The 14,056-nt window shown below is 40.4% G+C and overlaps 1 protein-coding gene and 1 pseudogene across 14 annotated transcripts in view; both read right to left on the bottom strand.

Moving 5' to 3' along the window:
• Positions 1–14,056, bottom strand: part of BTRC (beta-transducin repeat containing E3 ubiquitin protein ligase) — a 175,721-nt gene that overhangs the window by 25,775 nt on the left and 135,890 nt on the right. For all 14 annotated transcript variants that reach the window (XM_005225560.5, XM_005225561.4, XM_005225565.4 and 11 more), the window contains 1 exon segment: positions 2,513–2,744. In XM_005225560.5, coding sequence (XP_005225617.4) covers positions 2,513–2,744 — 232 coding nt within the window.
• Positions 2,751–14,056, bottom strand: part of LOC132343992 (large ribosomal subunit protein uL6-like) — a 35,130-nt pseudogene continuing 23,824 nt past the window's right edge.

The raw sequence follows: 14,056 nt of genomic DNA, 5'->3' as shown, positions 1-14,056 counted from the left end.
ATGTGAAGTCAAGTGGGCCTTAGAAAGCATCACTACGAACAAAGCTAGTGGAGGTGATGGAATTGCAGTTGAGCTATTTCAAATCCTGAAAGATGATGCTGTGAAAGTGCTGCACTCAATATGCCAGCAAATTTGGAAAACTCAGCAGTGGCCACAGGACTGGAAAAGGTCAATTTTCATTCCAATCCCAAAGAATGCTCAAACTACCGCACAATTGCACTCATCTCACACGCTAGTAAAGTAACGCTCAAAATTCTCCAAGCCAGGCTTCAGCAATACGTGAACCGTGAAATTCCAGATGTTCAAGCTGGTTTTAGAAAAGGCAGAAGAACCAGAGATCAAATTGCCAACATCCGCTGGATCATGGAAAAAGCAAGAGAGTTCCAGAAAAACATCTATTTCTGCTTTATTGACTATGCCAAAGCCTTCGACTGTGTGGATCACTATAAACTGTGGAAAATTCTGAAAGAGATGGGAATACCAGACCACCTGACCTGCCTCTTGAGAAATCTGTATGCAGTTCAGGAAGTAACAGAACTGGACATGGAACAACACACTGGTTCCAAATTGGAAAAGGAGTATTTCAAGGCTGTACATTGTCACCCTGCTTATTTAACTTCTATGCAGAGTACATCATGAGAAACGCTGGGCTGGATGAAGCACAAGATGGAATCAAGATTGCTGGGAGAAATATCAATAACCTCAGATATGCAGATGACACCACTCTTATGGCAGAAAGTGAAGAAGAACTAAAAAGCCTCTTGATGAAAGTGAAAGAGGAGAGTGAAAAAGTTGGCTTAAAGCTCAACATTCAGAAAACTAGGATCAGGGCATCCGGTCCCATCATTTCATGGCAAATAGATGGGGAAACAGTGATAACAGTAGCTGACTTTATTTTTCTGGGCTCCAAAATCACTGCAGATGGTGACTGCAGCCATGAAATTAAAAGATGCTTACTCCTTGGAAGGAAAGTTATGACCAACCTACACAGCATATTAAAAAGTAGAGACATTACTTTGCCAACAAAGGTCCATCTAGTCAAGGCTATGGTTTTTCCAGTGGTCATGTCTGGATGTGAAAGTTGGACTATAAAGAAAGCTGAGTGCAGAAGAATGATGCATTTGAACTGTGGTGTTGGAGAAGACTCTTGAGAGTCCCTTGGACTGCAAGGAGATCCAACCAGTCCATCCTAAAGGAGACCAGTCCTGGGTGTTCATTGGAAGGACTGATGTTGAAGCTGATACTCCAATACTTTGGCCACCTGATGCAAAGAGCTGACTCATTGGAAAAGACCCTGATGCTGGGAAGGATTGAGGGCAGAAGAAGGGGACGACAGAGGATGAGATGGTTGGATGGCATCACCAACTCAACGGACATGGGTTTGGGCGGACTCTGGGAGTTGGTGGCGTGCTGCAGTTCATGGGGTCGCAAAGAGTTGGACACGACTGAGTGACTGAACTGAACTGTTCAATAAAGGGTTTAAATAATATGTGTTTCAACCATCATAAATAATATACAATACTATAAAAAATTGTTTTTTAAAAGAACCAACACTTAGGAAAACACAGTAAGAGGATATAGTAAGAATAAAAATGTTGCAAACACTTATGAGGGAAATATATACACCTAGGAAAAATATTAAGAACACACTAGTAGTTCTCTCTGAATGGCAGGGTTCTGGAAAATGTTTTTACATTTTGAACATTTTTGAATTTTATAAATTTCTGGTAAGTGCTACAATCAGGAAACTACTGAAAAAAAAAAAGATAGACTATATTTTAGAAATTCACTCATTTTTGTACTACTTTTTAAAAAAACCAGACTTTTAACATGGGTGAGAATCTTGTATTTTCCTGATACATCATTTTCCCCAAATACTGATGCCTACGGAGTATCCCAAATCACCATTAAGCATTCAGTGAAACAACCACAGCACTCTCAAAAGTGTGTGTGTGTGTGTGTGTGTGTATGCACAAATACATTTTAAAAAACATACAATAAAAAATATGCAATAGTTTATAACAGCTATTTAGTTACTGAGCAGTGAGATTGTAAAGCCTGGAATTTACATACTTAATATCACAACAAGGCTCCTGAGATACACTTCTTTCTAAAATATTCAATAAAAAATGCTTCTTATTCATTCATGCAAAGTAAATATTCTATTGATAAATTCCCAAAGAAATTCAAATATGTTAACATACCTTAAAACTAAGACACTATAAAAGACACATCTCAAACCAGATAACACCTCAGAAAAGATGTTATTTAAACCTACATGTGAGTAAAAATAGGGTGAATAGAGACAGGGAGAAGAGAGGGGGAAAAGGAGTCTCTTTACAGACTTGGATTTTTTTGTACTTATATCCCAAGAAGGTATGATTAAAATAGTTCATAAAAATCAAGCCAACAAAGATTTTTTAAAGAGAAACAGAACTGAAGATTCAGTATGATTACTAGTGTAACATATCTTTCAGGCAAATTAACGCCTTACAAACACCTGTACACATACCTGGCAGAGCAGTTATGAAATCCCTCTGCAACATAGGTTTAAGATATGAGTTTATGTGCCCATGTTGGTAATGACACATTTGGGATATAAGATGTTCCACAAATTCCACTTGATCGGATTCTGACCACTGCTCAAAATATTTGACACACAGTTCCTTTTCCTTCTCATAGCTTGCTGAGAGTTTCCGTTGCTTGGGCACAATCATACTGGAAGTGCCATTGGCAAGTTTTGTCTGCAGAAGAGGTGGATTGAAAGAAACATATAACAGTCAGTATTGAAATAAGGGAAATTATATGATTTTCCAGTCTGGCATGCTATGTTATGTATGTCTGTTTGATGGAGCTCACTCTGTTATTTTATTAGTAACTGGATGTTTGCAAACAGCAATTATATGGAAAAAGCCACAGAAATAACCACAGTAAATTGGTAAATCAGGAATACTGTTGGATGACAAGGCATCCATTTCCAAAAGTTCATAGGAAAACATTATTTGGAGATATATAGATGAAAACCAATGAAAGCATGTTATGACTAGCAAGCAAAAAAGCTAATTTGCTTATCTTGTATATACCCGTTACTGTGCATTTATACAATTACTTACTCACAACTTATTTTTTAATAGTTAAGTAAGAAATCCTCCATGCAAAGAAAAGCCAATGAATAATTTGAGACCCAGGTACCTTTAGAGATAAAGCTTAAATAACATCAATACTCAACATACCCTTTTCTTCTCCCCACTCCTCCCAAATCCTGTTGTCATCAAAATTATATGCCATAAAGTCTTTAATATTAACTGGTTCATTCAATAAATATTAGTTGAGCATCTATAATGTTCTAAACATTGTCCCAGGTGCTAGGAATACAACACTTAACAAAAATAACATAGTTTCTACCACCAGTTATTCACAACACAGTAGGTATAGCAAGCTAAAAACATTACCATACAAATAATGAAGAAAAATAACACAGGATAAAGGGATAGAAAAGATAATGCCATTTTGACAGGCAAAGAAATTCTTCTCTGTTATTCAAACCAACATGTAGGTACTGCTGTGATTTAATTAAGGTCCCAAATCAGGACCTTAAGAGGGAGATTACCCCAGTGGGCGTGACCTAATGATATCAGTCCTTTAAAAGCAGACTTTTTTTTTTCCCCCCAATTGGTTGCAGAAGAGAAGGGGACCACCAGGCTAGGAATTCGATCACCCTTAGGGGCTGAGAGCATCTCCCAGCAGACAGCCAACAAGAAAATGGTGACCTCAATCCTACAAAGGCAAGGAGCTGAATTTGCCAACAACAACCTGAGATTTCTTTCCCTAAATGAGAACTCAGCTCAGACTAACACATTGATTTCCGCCTTGTGATATTCTGAGCAGAGAACCCAGTCTTGCTATATCAGATTTCTGACCTAGAGAACAGTGAGCTAATGAACAGGTATTATTTTAAATTGTTAAGTTTGTGGTAATTTGTTATGTAGCACTTAAAAAAACCACAATGTAACAATTTGGTCACAAAGGACTCCATTCCTCCCTGAACATGAATTCTGTTTCTACCCCCATCAAGAAATAGTTTGTCCCAGCCTTTGAATCTGGGCTTTGACTAAAAGAATGCGGAGAAAGTAACATTCTGGGACTTCTAGGCTTAGGCAACTTCTGCTTACTCTGCCTTAGACCCTTGAGCCACTATGTAAAAACTGAGGCTACTCTCCTGGAGACGATGAGAAGCTATGCAGGAAGAGATCACATGGAGAAGCGCCTAGAAGCCTGAGCATTTTATGATCTGAAACCTTTTAAAAGGATCATTGCTATGTGGAGAACAGGCTGTAGAGGACATGAATAGAAATCAGGAGACTAATTAATTACCTGGCTACGTCACAGTAGTCCACGGAAGAGACAACAATCTTTTGGACTAAGTGGTAGCTATAGATGTGGTGAGAAATAATTGGGATTCAATGTATATTTTGAAGGCAGAGTCAAGTGAATTTGCTGATCAACTGGATATATAGGGTATGAGGCTGGGGTGGGGGGAGAGACAAAGATTATATTCAAGTTTGAAGCTGGGGAACACTAGGAGAAGATTCAGAAATCAACTGAAAATTTTACTACTCTAAAGAAAGTTGATTTTCTTTAGAAGATAACCACAAAGTGGCAGGTACAGCTAGGTACTTATACTTTTCAAACTAACTTGATGGATCTTTGGCATATTTGTCTGAAGAAGTCCCAATGTGGCAAGAAGACCTGAGTTACTAGGGAGTTCTTGCCATATTGAATATGCCATCAAACTGTACCAAATTTGGAGAATCAACTTCTGCTATTAAAGGCACAGATTTGGTTTAATTTCTACAGGTTAACTCCTACACGTAGGCCTCTCTACAAATGATTCCCAATACATAGCTGAAAGTATATTTCCTTTTTTGGGGGGTCTAGATTATATTACTGATATATTTTAATAAACCACAAAGAACCACCACAGATTCTAGAAGCTGTCTGTCTGTGCTTAAATAAACATCTCCTGTAGCATCTGTTTTATTTTTAAATTTATTTATTTTTAAAAAAAAACTTTTTTTTTTAATTGGGATACAGCCAGTTGACAATATTGTGATAGTTCAGTTGAAAGTATATTTTCAAGAATGGCATTAGCAGGATTTCCCCGGTGGTTAAGTGGTTAAGACTCCACATTCCCAATGCAAGGGGCCCAGGTTCAATCCCTGGTCAGGGAACTAGATACGACATGTTGCAACCAAGAGTTCCCATGCCACAACTAAAGATGCTATACACTGCAACAAAGATTGAAGATCTCTGAGTGCCACAACTAAGGCCCAGCCCAGCCAAATAAATAGAAAAATGTCTTTTTAAAAAAGGAATGGCATGAGCCATTCTATTTATACAGAAGGAACAGACACTATGAACAGCAAGCCCTGGTGTAGACAGAGCTGGATGTTTTCTAGCATAAATACCATTTTTATCTATGATATAAGACCAAAAATGATTAATAACAACCTTGTTGGACACAGGCATTGGGGGACTTCTGGGCTGTTTTGTGTAGGCTATTTGTTTGCATCTCAGAAAAGGAAAACTTGACCAAACACCACTTCTCATTCCAACAACCAAAACTTCTCATCATCTTTTATATATTTGTCTTTTAAAGGAAGAAATAGACTGGAGTTGGATGACAGAGTATTGTATCCTGGATAAAGACCAGAAATGTCAGTCACAGAGAACAATAATCAAAAAGGTAATGAAAGTGTTCTATTTATACTGTAAACAAATCAGATATTACTAAAATAAGGGGATTCAGGCTTTGATCAGTGGCTATTAGACTATTAACAGATAAAAGTGCTGAAGGATTTCACAAATTGATTATCCCACTGCAGGAGTTAAAGTTCAGTCAAGACTTTCTCATACTTTCAATGATTCAATCATAAACAGGAGATAAAACACTATTAGAAATGAACCATAAACCGAGAGTTCATGTATTTGCAAACTGGCCACTGGTAATACACTCCAGTCACCGCCCCTCAAAACAGAGTATTTCATTGCAGGCAGGCATATACCTTAGATCCATCATCACTTCAAATGAGTTACCCTTTACCACTACACCATACCACATTGTTTTAAGAGCACTGGCCTTAGAGTAGAAAGACGTGGCTTCAATTTAGCTCCTCAATTACCAGTTATGTGACATAGAGTAAATAACTTGATTTTTTCTCTGAGTCTCTGTTTCACTCATCTGTAAAGTGGGGCTAATTACAGAATCTATTCCATTGGGATTTTGTGAAGTTCAAAATCATCTACGAAAAGTAAGCTTAGTTCACCACATGGCACAGAGTAAAGTGCTCAGTAAATCGACACTCTTCATGAATTTATGACACTGCTGGACTTATGCTTTCTCTTTTTTGAAAATATATCATTCTATTTCACTGGGTAGTATATCTTTTCTATTTTAATTTTCAGTGAAGTATAATATATAATATACATAGAAGTACATAACCTTAAGTGTATAGCTTGATGAATTTCCACAAGGTGAGCATACTGTGTAACTAGTGCCTTGGTCACAAACTCTGCCTTGTGCTCCTTTTTTCAAGTCACTAGCCCCTCTAAGGGTAGCCACTATACTAATTTCATTAATATATATATATTTTTTTTAAAAACTGCCTATACAATTTATAGTAGCATTAAAAAATGTGTAATTCTCAGGAATAAATCTGACAACATATGTGTTGCTGCTGCTGTTGTTCAGTCGCTCAGTTGTGTCCAATTCTTTGCAACCCCATGAACTGGAGCATGCCAAGCTTCCCTGTCCTTTACTATCTCCTGGAGTTTGCTCAAACTCATGTCGCAAAGAGTCAGACATGACTGAGCGACTGAACTGAACTGAATGTCCATTGAATCCATGATGCCATCCAACCATCTCACCCTCTGTTGTCCCCTTCTCCTCCTGCCTTCAACATATCCCAGCATCAGGGTCTTTTCCAATGAGTCGGTTCTTTGCATCAGCTTCAGCATGGGTCCTTCCAATGAATATTCAGGGTTGATTCCTTTAGGACTGACTGGTTTGATCTCCTTGCTGTCCAAGGGACTCTCAAGGGTCTTCTCCAACACCACAGTTTAAAAGCATCAATTTTTCAGTGCTCTGCCTTCTTTATAGTCCAACTCTCACATCTGTACATGACTACTGGAAAAACCATAACTTTGACGATATGGACCTTTGTCAGCAAAGTAATGTCTCTGCTTTTTAATACACTGTCTACGTTTCTCACAGCTTTTCTTCCAAGGAGCAAGCATCTTCTAATTTCATAGTTGCAGTCACTGTCCTCAGTGATTTTGAAGCCCAAGAAAGTAAAAGTCTGTCACTATTTCCATTGTTTTCCCATCTATTTGCCAGAAAGTGATGGGACTGGATGCCAGTTTTCTGAATGTTGAGTTTTAAGCCTGCTTTTTCACTCTCCTTTTTCACCTGCATCAAGAGGCTCTTTAGGTCCTCTTCACTTTCTGCCATTAGGGTGGTGTCATCTGCATATCTGAAGTTATTGCTATTTCTCCCATCAATCTTGATTCTACCTTGAGCTTCACCCAGGCTGGCATTTCGCATGATGTACTCTGCATATAAGTTAAATAAGTAGGGTGACAATATACAGCCTTGATGTCCTCTTTTCCCAATTTGGAACCAGTCAGTTGTTCCATGTCTGGTTCTAACTCTTTTTTTTTCTTTTTCCAAATCAAGAGTTTTTATTGCCTCTTTAAAATATCACAACTGAGTCCACAGAACCATTTGCCATCTTTGTGGTTTCTGCAGCAGGATCACTGAGATCTTATTCATCAGCCTGCTGAACTGTTCCTTTTTCAGAAACATAGACACCATCCAAAATTTTTCTGATATCCTTGTTTTTAACTGTGGTGGCTTGCTGAATCAAAGCAGCTGAATTTGACACAAATGCAATGTCATTTCCTTCAAGAATCAACTCATCTTTCTGGGCTTGAGATACTGAATAGGCAACCCCTGATCTCATTCAAACCCTGCGTATGTATTTTTCACCCCCAAAATTTTGGATTTCCAAAAGAGAACCGTTCTCCTGAACAACAACATCGATGGGGAAGTGGGCATACACCGACCTCATCTTGTAACGGAAGCCCAGTGTAACACCTTGATCATGTTCTGTACGTGACTACAGATTGTGCGAACAGTGGCCAGTTCCTTTCTGTTTCCCCACCGTTTGTCAACATGGAGCCTCTTCTTTTTCTTTCCAAGGAGACTGAGTTCTACATTGATGTGATTGAAGTCCCCCTGCAGGGTGCCTCTGGGGCCCTTCACAATAATTGTCCGTCCCTTCAAGGTAATGTCGACATTTTCTGGGATGTCAACAGTCTGATTGCTGAGAATGGTCTTCATTCTCACAGTTGACGTGGCAAAGACTGGTTCTAACTCTTGCTTCTTGACCTCTATACAGGTTTCTCAGAAGGCAAGGTAAGGTGGTCTGGTATCCCCATCTCTTTAAGAATTTTCCACAGTTTGTTGTGATCCATACAGTCAAAGGCTTTAGCGTAGTAAAAGAAGCAGATGTTTTTCTGGAATTCCCTTGCTTTTTCTATTATCCAACAAATGTTGGAAATTTGATCTCTGGTTCCTCTGCCTTTTCTAAATCCAGCTTGAATCTGGAAGTTCTTGGTTCACATATTGTTGAAGCCTAGCTTGAAGAATTTTCAGCATGACATTGCAAGCATGTGAAATGAGAGCACCTGTGTGATAATGCCACACAATTCTCTGCCAACATTCTTTGGCAATGCCCTTCTTTGGGATTGGAATGAAAATTGACTTTTTCCAGTCCTGTGACCACTCCTGAGTTTTCCAAAGTTGTTGACATATTAAGTACAACACTTCAACAGCATCATCTTTTAGGATCTTAAATAGCTCAACTAGAATTCTGTCACCTCCACTAGCTTTGCTCATAGTAATGCTTCCCACAGCCCACTTGACTTCACAATCCAGGATGTCCAGTTCTAGGTAAGTGACCACACATCTGTGGTTACCTGGGCCATTAAGACCTTTTCTGTATAGTTCTGTGTATTCTTACCACCTCTTCTTCATGTCTTCTGCTTCTGTTAGGTCCTTACCATTTCTATCTTTATCATGCCCATTCTTGCATGAAATGCTCCCTTGATACCTCCAATTTTCTCAAAGCGATCTATAGTCTTTCCTATTCTACTGTTTTCCTCTATTTCTTTGCATTATTCATTTAAGAAGTCCTTCTTATCTCTCCCTGCTACTCTCTGGAACTCTGCATTCAGTTGAGTGTATCTTTCCCTTTCTCCCTTGCCTTTTACTTCTCTACTTTCCTCAGCTATTTGTAAAGCCTCCTGAGACAACCACTTTGCTTTCTTGAACTTCTTTTTGTCTGGGATAGTTTTGGTCACTGCCTCCCGTACAATATTATGAACCTTCGTCCACAGTTCTTCAGGCACTCTACCACATCTAATCCCATGAATCTATTCGTCACCTCCACTGTATAATCATAAAGGATTTAATTTAGCTCATACCTGAAAGGCTTAGTGGTTTTCCCTACTTCCTTCAATTTAAGCCTGAATTCTGCAGTAAGGAGCTCATGATCTGAGTCACAGTCAGCTCCAGGTATTGTTTTTGCTAACTGTATAGAGCTTCTCCATCTTCTGCTGCAAAGAATATAATCATTCTGATTTTGGTACTGACTCTGATTTTGCTACTGACTCTACGGATGTCCACGTGTACAGGCATCCCTTGTGTTGTTGGAAAAGGGTATTTGCTCTAACCAGTTTGTTCTCTTAACAAAACTCTGTTGGCCTTTGCCCTGCTTCATTTTGTACTCCAAGGCCTAACTTGCCTGTTACTCTGGGTATCTCTTGACTTCCTACTTTTACATTCCAATCCCCTGGGATCAAAAGGAAATCTTATTGTGTGTGTGTGTGTTAGTTCTAGACAGTGTTCTATGTCTTCATAGAATCAGTCAGCTTCAGTTTCTTTAGCATCAGTGGCTGGGACTGATAGACTTAAGGATTACTATAATGTTGAATGGTTTGTCTTGGAAACAACTCTGAGATCATTCTGTCGCTTTTGTGGCTGCACCCAAGTACTGCATTTCAGACTCTCTTGTTGACTATGAGGGTTAGTTAGTTAGTTAAGTCGCTCAGTCGTGTCCGACTCTTTGTGACCCCATGGACTGTAGCCCACCAGGCTCCTCCGTCCATGGGATTCTCCAGGCAAGAATACTGGAGTGGGTTGCCATTTCCTTCTCCAGGGAATCTTCCCAACCCAGGGATCGAACCCAGGTCTCCCACATGGGAGGCAGACGCTTTAACCTCTGAGCCACCAGGGAAGCCCATGAGGGTTACTCCATTTCTTCTAAAAGATCCTTGCCCACAGTAATAAATATACTGGTCATCTGAATTAAATCTGCCCATTCCCATCCATTATAGTTCAGTTTAATTCAGTTCAGTTGCTCAGTTGTGTCCGACTCTCTGTGACCCCATGGACTACAGCACGCCAGGCTTCCCTGTCTGTCACCAGCTCCCAGAGCTTGCTCAAACCCATGTCCATTGAGTCGGTGATGCCATCCAACCATCTCATCCTTTGCTGTCCCCTCCTCCTCCTGCCTTCAATCTTTCCCAGCATCAGGGTCTTTTCTAATGAGTCAGCTCTTTGCATCAGGTGGCCAAAGTATTGAAGCTTCAGCTTCAGCATCAATCCTTTCAATTAATATTCAGGACTGATTTCCTTCAGTATTGACTAGTTTGATGTCCTTGCAGTCCAAGGGACTCTCAAGAGTCTTCTCCAAAACCACAGTTCAAAAGCATCAATTCTTCGGCATTCAGCTTTCATTATAGTTCACTGATTCCTAAAGATGTCAGTGTTCAATCTTGCCATCTCCTGCTTGACCACGGCCAATTTACCTTGATTCATGGACCTAACATTCCAGGTTCCTTTGCAATATTGCTCTTTACAGCATCGGACTTTACTTTTACCACCAGATACATCTACCATCAGATACATCCACAACTGAGCATCATTTCTGTTTTCATCCAGCCACTTCATTCTTTTTGGAACTATTAATAATTGCCCTCTGCTCTTCCCCAGTAACATATTGGACACCTTTCCTGGGGGGCTCATCTTTTGGTGTCATATCTTTTTGCCTTTTTGTGCTGCCCATGGGGTTCTCCAGGCAAGAATACTGGAGTGGGGTTGCCATTTCCTCCTCCAGAGGACCATGTTTTGTCAGAACTCTTCACTCTGACCCATCAGTCTCGGGTGTCCCTGCGTGGCGTGGCTCGTAGTTTCACTGAGTTACGCAAGCCCCTTCATCAGGACAAGGCTGTGATCCATGAAGGGGACAAAGGAACAGTACTCAATGATAAAAGGAGCAAACTACAGATATACCAAATGACAAGGATGTATCTCAAAAACATGCTGAATGAAAGAAATCAGACACAAAAAGAGTATATACTTTACATTTCTACTTATATGAAACTCTAGGATTAACAAACCTAATTTATAATGATAAAAACAGAACAGTGGTTGCTTGGGACTGGATTTGGGGATGGGATTGACTGGGTAACGGCACCAGTAAAGTTTTGAATGGAATGAAAATGTTCCATAGATTGACTGTTACACAGGTGTATACATTCACCAAAATTCATCAAACTGATTATTTAATATGAAAATAGACTTTTAAAACTTCTAAGTATAGGGTATTCCTAAGGATAAATGCCATTGTAATATTAACTTAATTCATAATGAAGGTATTATATTTGTAGAGAATTCTGGAGATAAAGGCCTTTGTTATCAAGCCTCCTCTCTCTCTATCACTCTCCCTTACAGATTTTTCTACTAATGCCTAAAGTAAATGCAGCAAAATTTCAATTTGGGAACCTCAGAAAATCCACAAGGGTACAGTCAAAAAGTTCAATTATTAAAAAATCAAAAGGTTGTATATTAGAGTGGGAGAGAGGGTAATGGTTACTTGTGGCAATAGAATTGATTTGGCTTTCCCAGCAAGAGCCTGATGACTCAACCACTACTGTTCAAATGTCTAAGAAAGCTGACAAACAATCTCAGTTTAATGGTAATACTAACTTTCTGCCAACCCTGCACATCTCCTGTTCTGCTATTCTGTTCACAATGAACAGTTATCTCCAAAAGAAAGAAAGAAAGAAGCTGTCAGGTGACAAGCACACAAAATGAAAGGACTTAAGTATTTATACGACTGTTCTCAGCTTAGTCCTCAAAAGCCAAGGGCTAACATTTCCTTCCCTGAAAATATATTAAAGCATCACTTTCAAAATTACCATGAATTTCTCTGAAGCTTCTGCCTGGGCCAGGAAGGAAAAATACACACTTGCAGATACCAACTAGCCTAACCACTGCCTTGGCAACATTAAGTGTGCTGACTTTGCTAACTGCACTGGGTGTGTGCTGGAAGATACAGCAGACTGGCTGAACTTAATGGTAAGATGACAGATGTTTTTAGTTTGCATGTAAACTAAACTGCTTTAATCACAAGGGAGGGTGTATATTAAGTAGAGAAAAGGAAATGTTTCAGATATAGGACAACATTTGGAATTGTGGGTACAAGGACTAGATAAAGAGAATAACATTGATGACTAGAGAGATGCAAATGATATTTAAGGATTCTGTTTGGTCTTCAGAAGGACTCCAAGGACAGACTCTGGTATTGAAACCCTGGGAACCCTGGGTGGAGGGGTGGGTGGAGTGAGGGAGGGATATAATGATTAAGATGATGAATGAATGAATATAAGTATAAAGTGGGCAACAGTTGTGCTTGGGTTCAGGCTATAGCCTAAGAGGGACAGGACAAGAATTTTGACTAAGGCTGGAACTTCAGAGTTATCAATCAATCAATCAACAACCTTTAAAAAAACAAAAACAAAAACAGAAAATGTTTAAAATTTATTGCTTTACACTTAAAACATAAAGAACAGAATGCCGTAAATAATGGGGAAGAAAAAGATAAAACTACAACACACCAAACACAAAGATTGAGGAAGGAAAGTCAGTTTTGGGTGGGGTAGCCAGTTCGTGGTAGATCAGGAGCCTACAGCGACAGAGATGGTGGTTGAAGAGCCTGTTTTGCCCCCAGGGGTGGTGAATTCTGACCTGGCTCTGGGTCTCCTGCAGGAGCAGCTGGGTTTTCCCTGCCCGAGTGGGAAATCATCATCTGCCCAGTGGGTCTCCTGCCGGGGCTTCAGGCTCTGCCCCAGTGGGCTCCAGGCCCTCCAGCTGACTCAGGGGAAGGCTGACACAGTGTTCCACGTGGGAGCAGATGTGTTATGCTCTCTGTGAGCCCAGGACAGGACCCTGAGGAGAAGCCTGGGTGGTGTCCCGGCCCAACGCCTTTCCTGTTCACCTCTGGGCCCTGATTCTGGGGAACCCTCAGCGGCCACATTCAACAGGAGCCTGTGCTGGCCCTCGGTGGCAGTATGGTGCATGGGCCCCTCACTTGGGCAGATGGATCGGGTGTCCCCATCAAGCAGCTCCTCACGGATCTCTGGGCTGGGGCTCTGCAATGACAGTGTAGCAGCTGGCCCTGCCCGGAGGCATCAGAGCCCTGCCAGGCCATCATCTTATCACTGCCTCTTCTGTCCACTTGACCTTTTGCTCTCAGGTCAGGTACAGACCTGTGTCTGCTCAGATATGCACCCAGGAGGTAAGATATACATCTGAAGGGCTTGGGATAAACCTTAGGTAGAAGGGCACTGCCTGGGCTCTCTACATCCCACCCAGCCAGCTTGAACTGGGGTGTGGACATAATCGGCCCACCAGACTTCTTATCAGTCTGCTCTTACTTGAGGCAGACCCATCCCACATAAACCCCTACCACATATACAGGGAGAGGACACAGATCTACCCTGGTGGGATCATAGTGATGGCTTGGCCTAGGCTGGCCTGCCCTGAGCCACCCTGTGTTATCTAATTTTTACTGGGGTATAGTTGATTTATAATGTTGTATCAGTTTCAAGTGTATACCAAAGTGAATCTGCTATACATACACACACACAC

This window comes from Bos taurus, chromosome 26, assembly GCF_002263795.3.
Source record: "Bos taurus isolate L1 Dominette 01449 registration number 42190680 breed Hereford chromosome 26, ARS-UCD2.0, whole genome shotgun sequence".
Taxonomy (NCBI): Eukaryota; Metazoa; Chordata; class Mammalia; order Artiodactyla; family Bovidae; genus Bos; species Bos taurus.
Note: the sequence above shows the minus strand (reverse complement) of the source record. Positions and strands in the feature narration are given on the sequence as shown.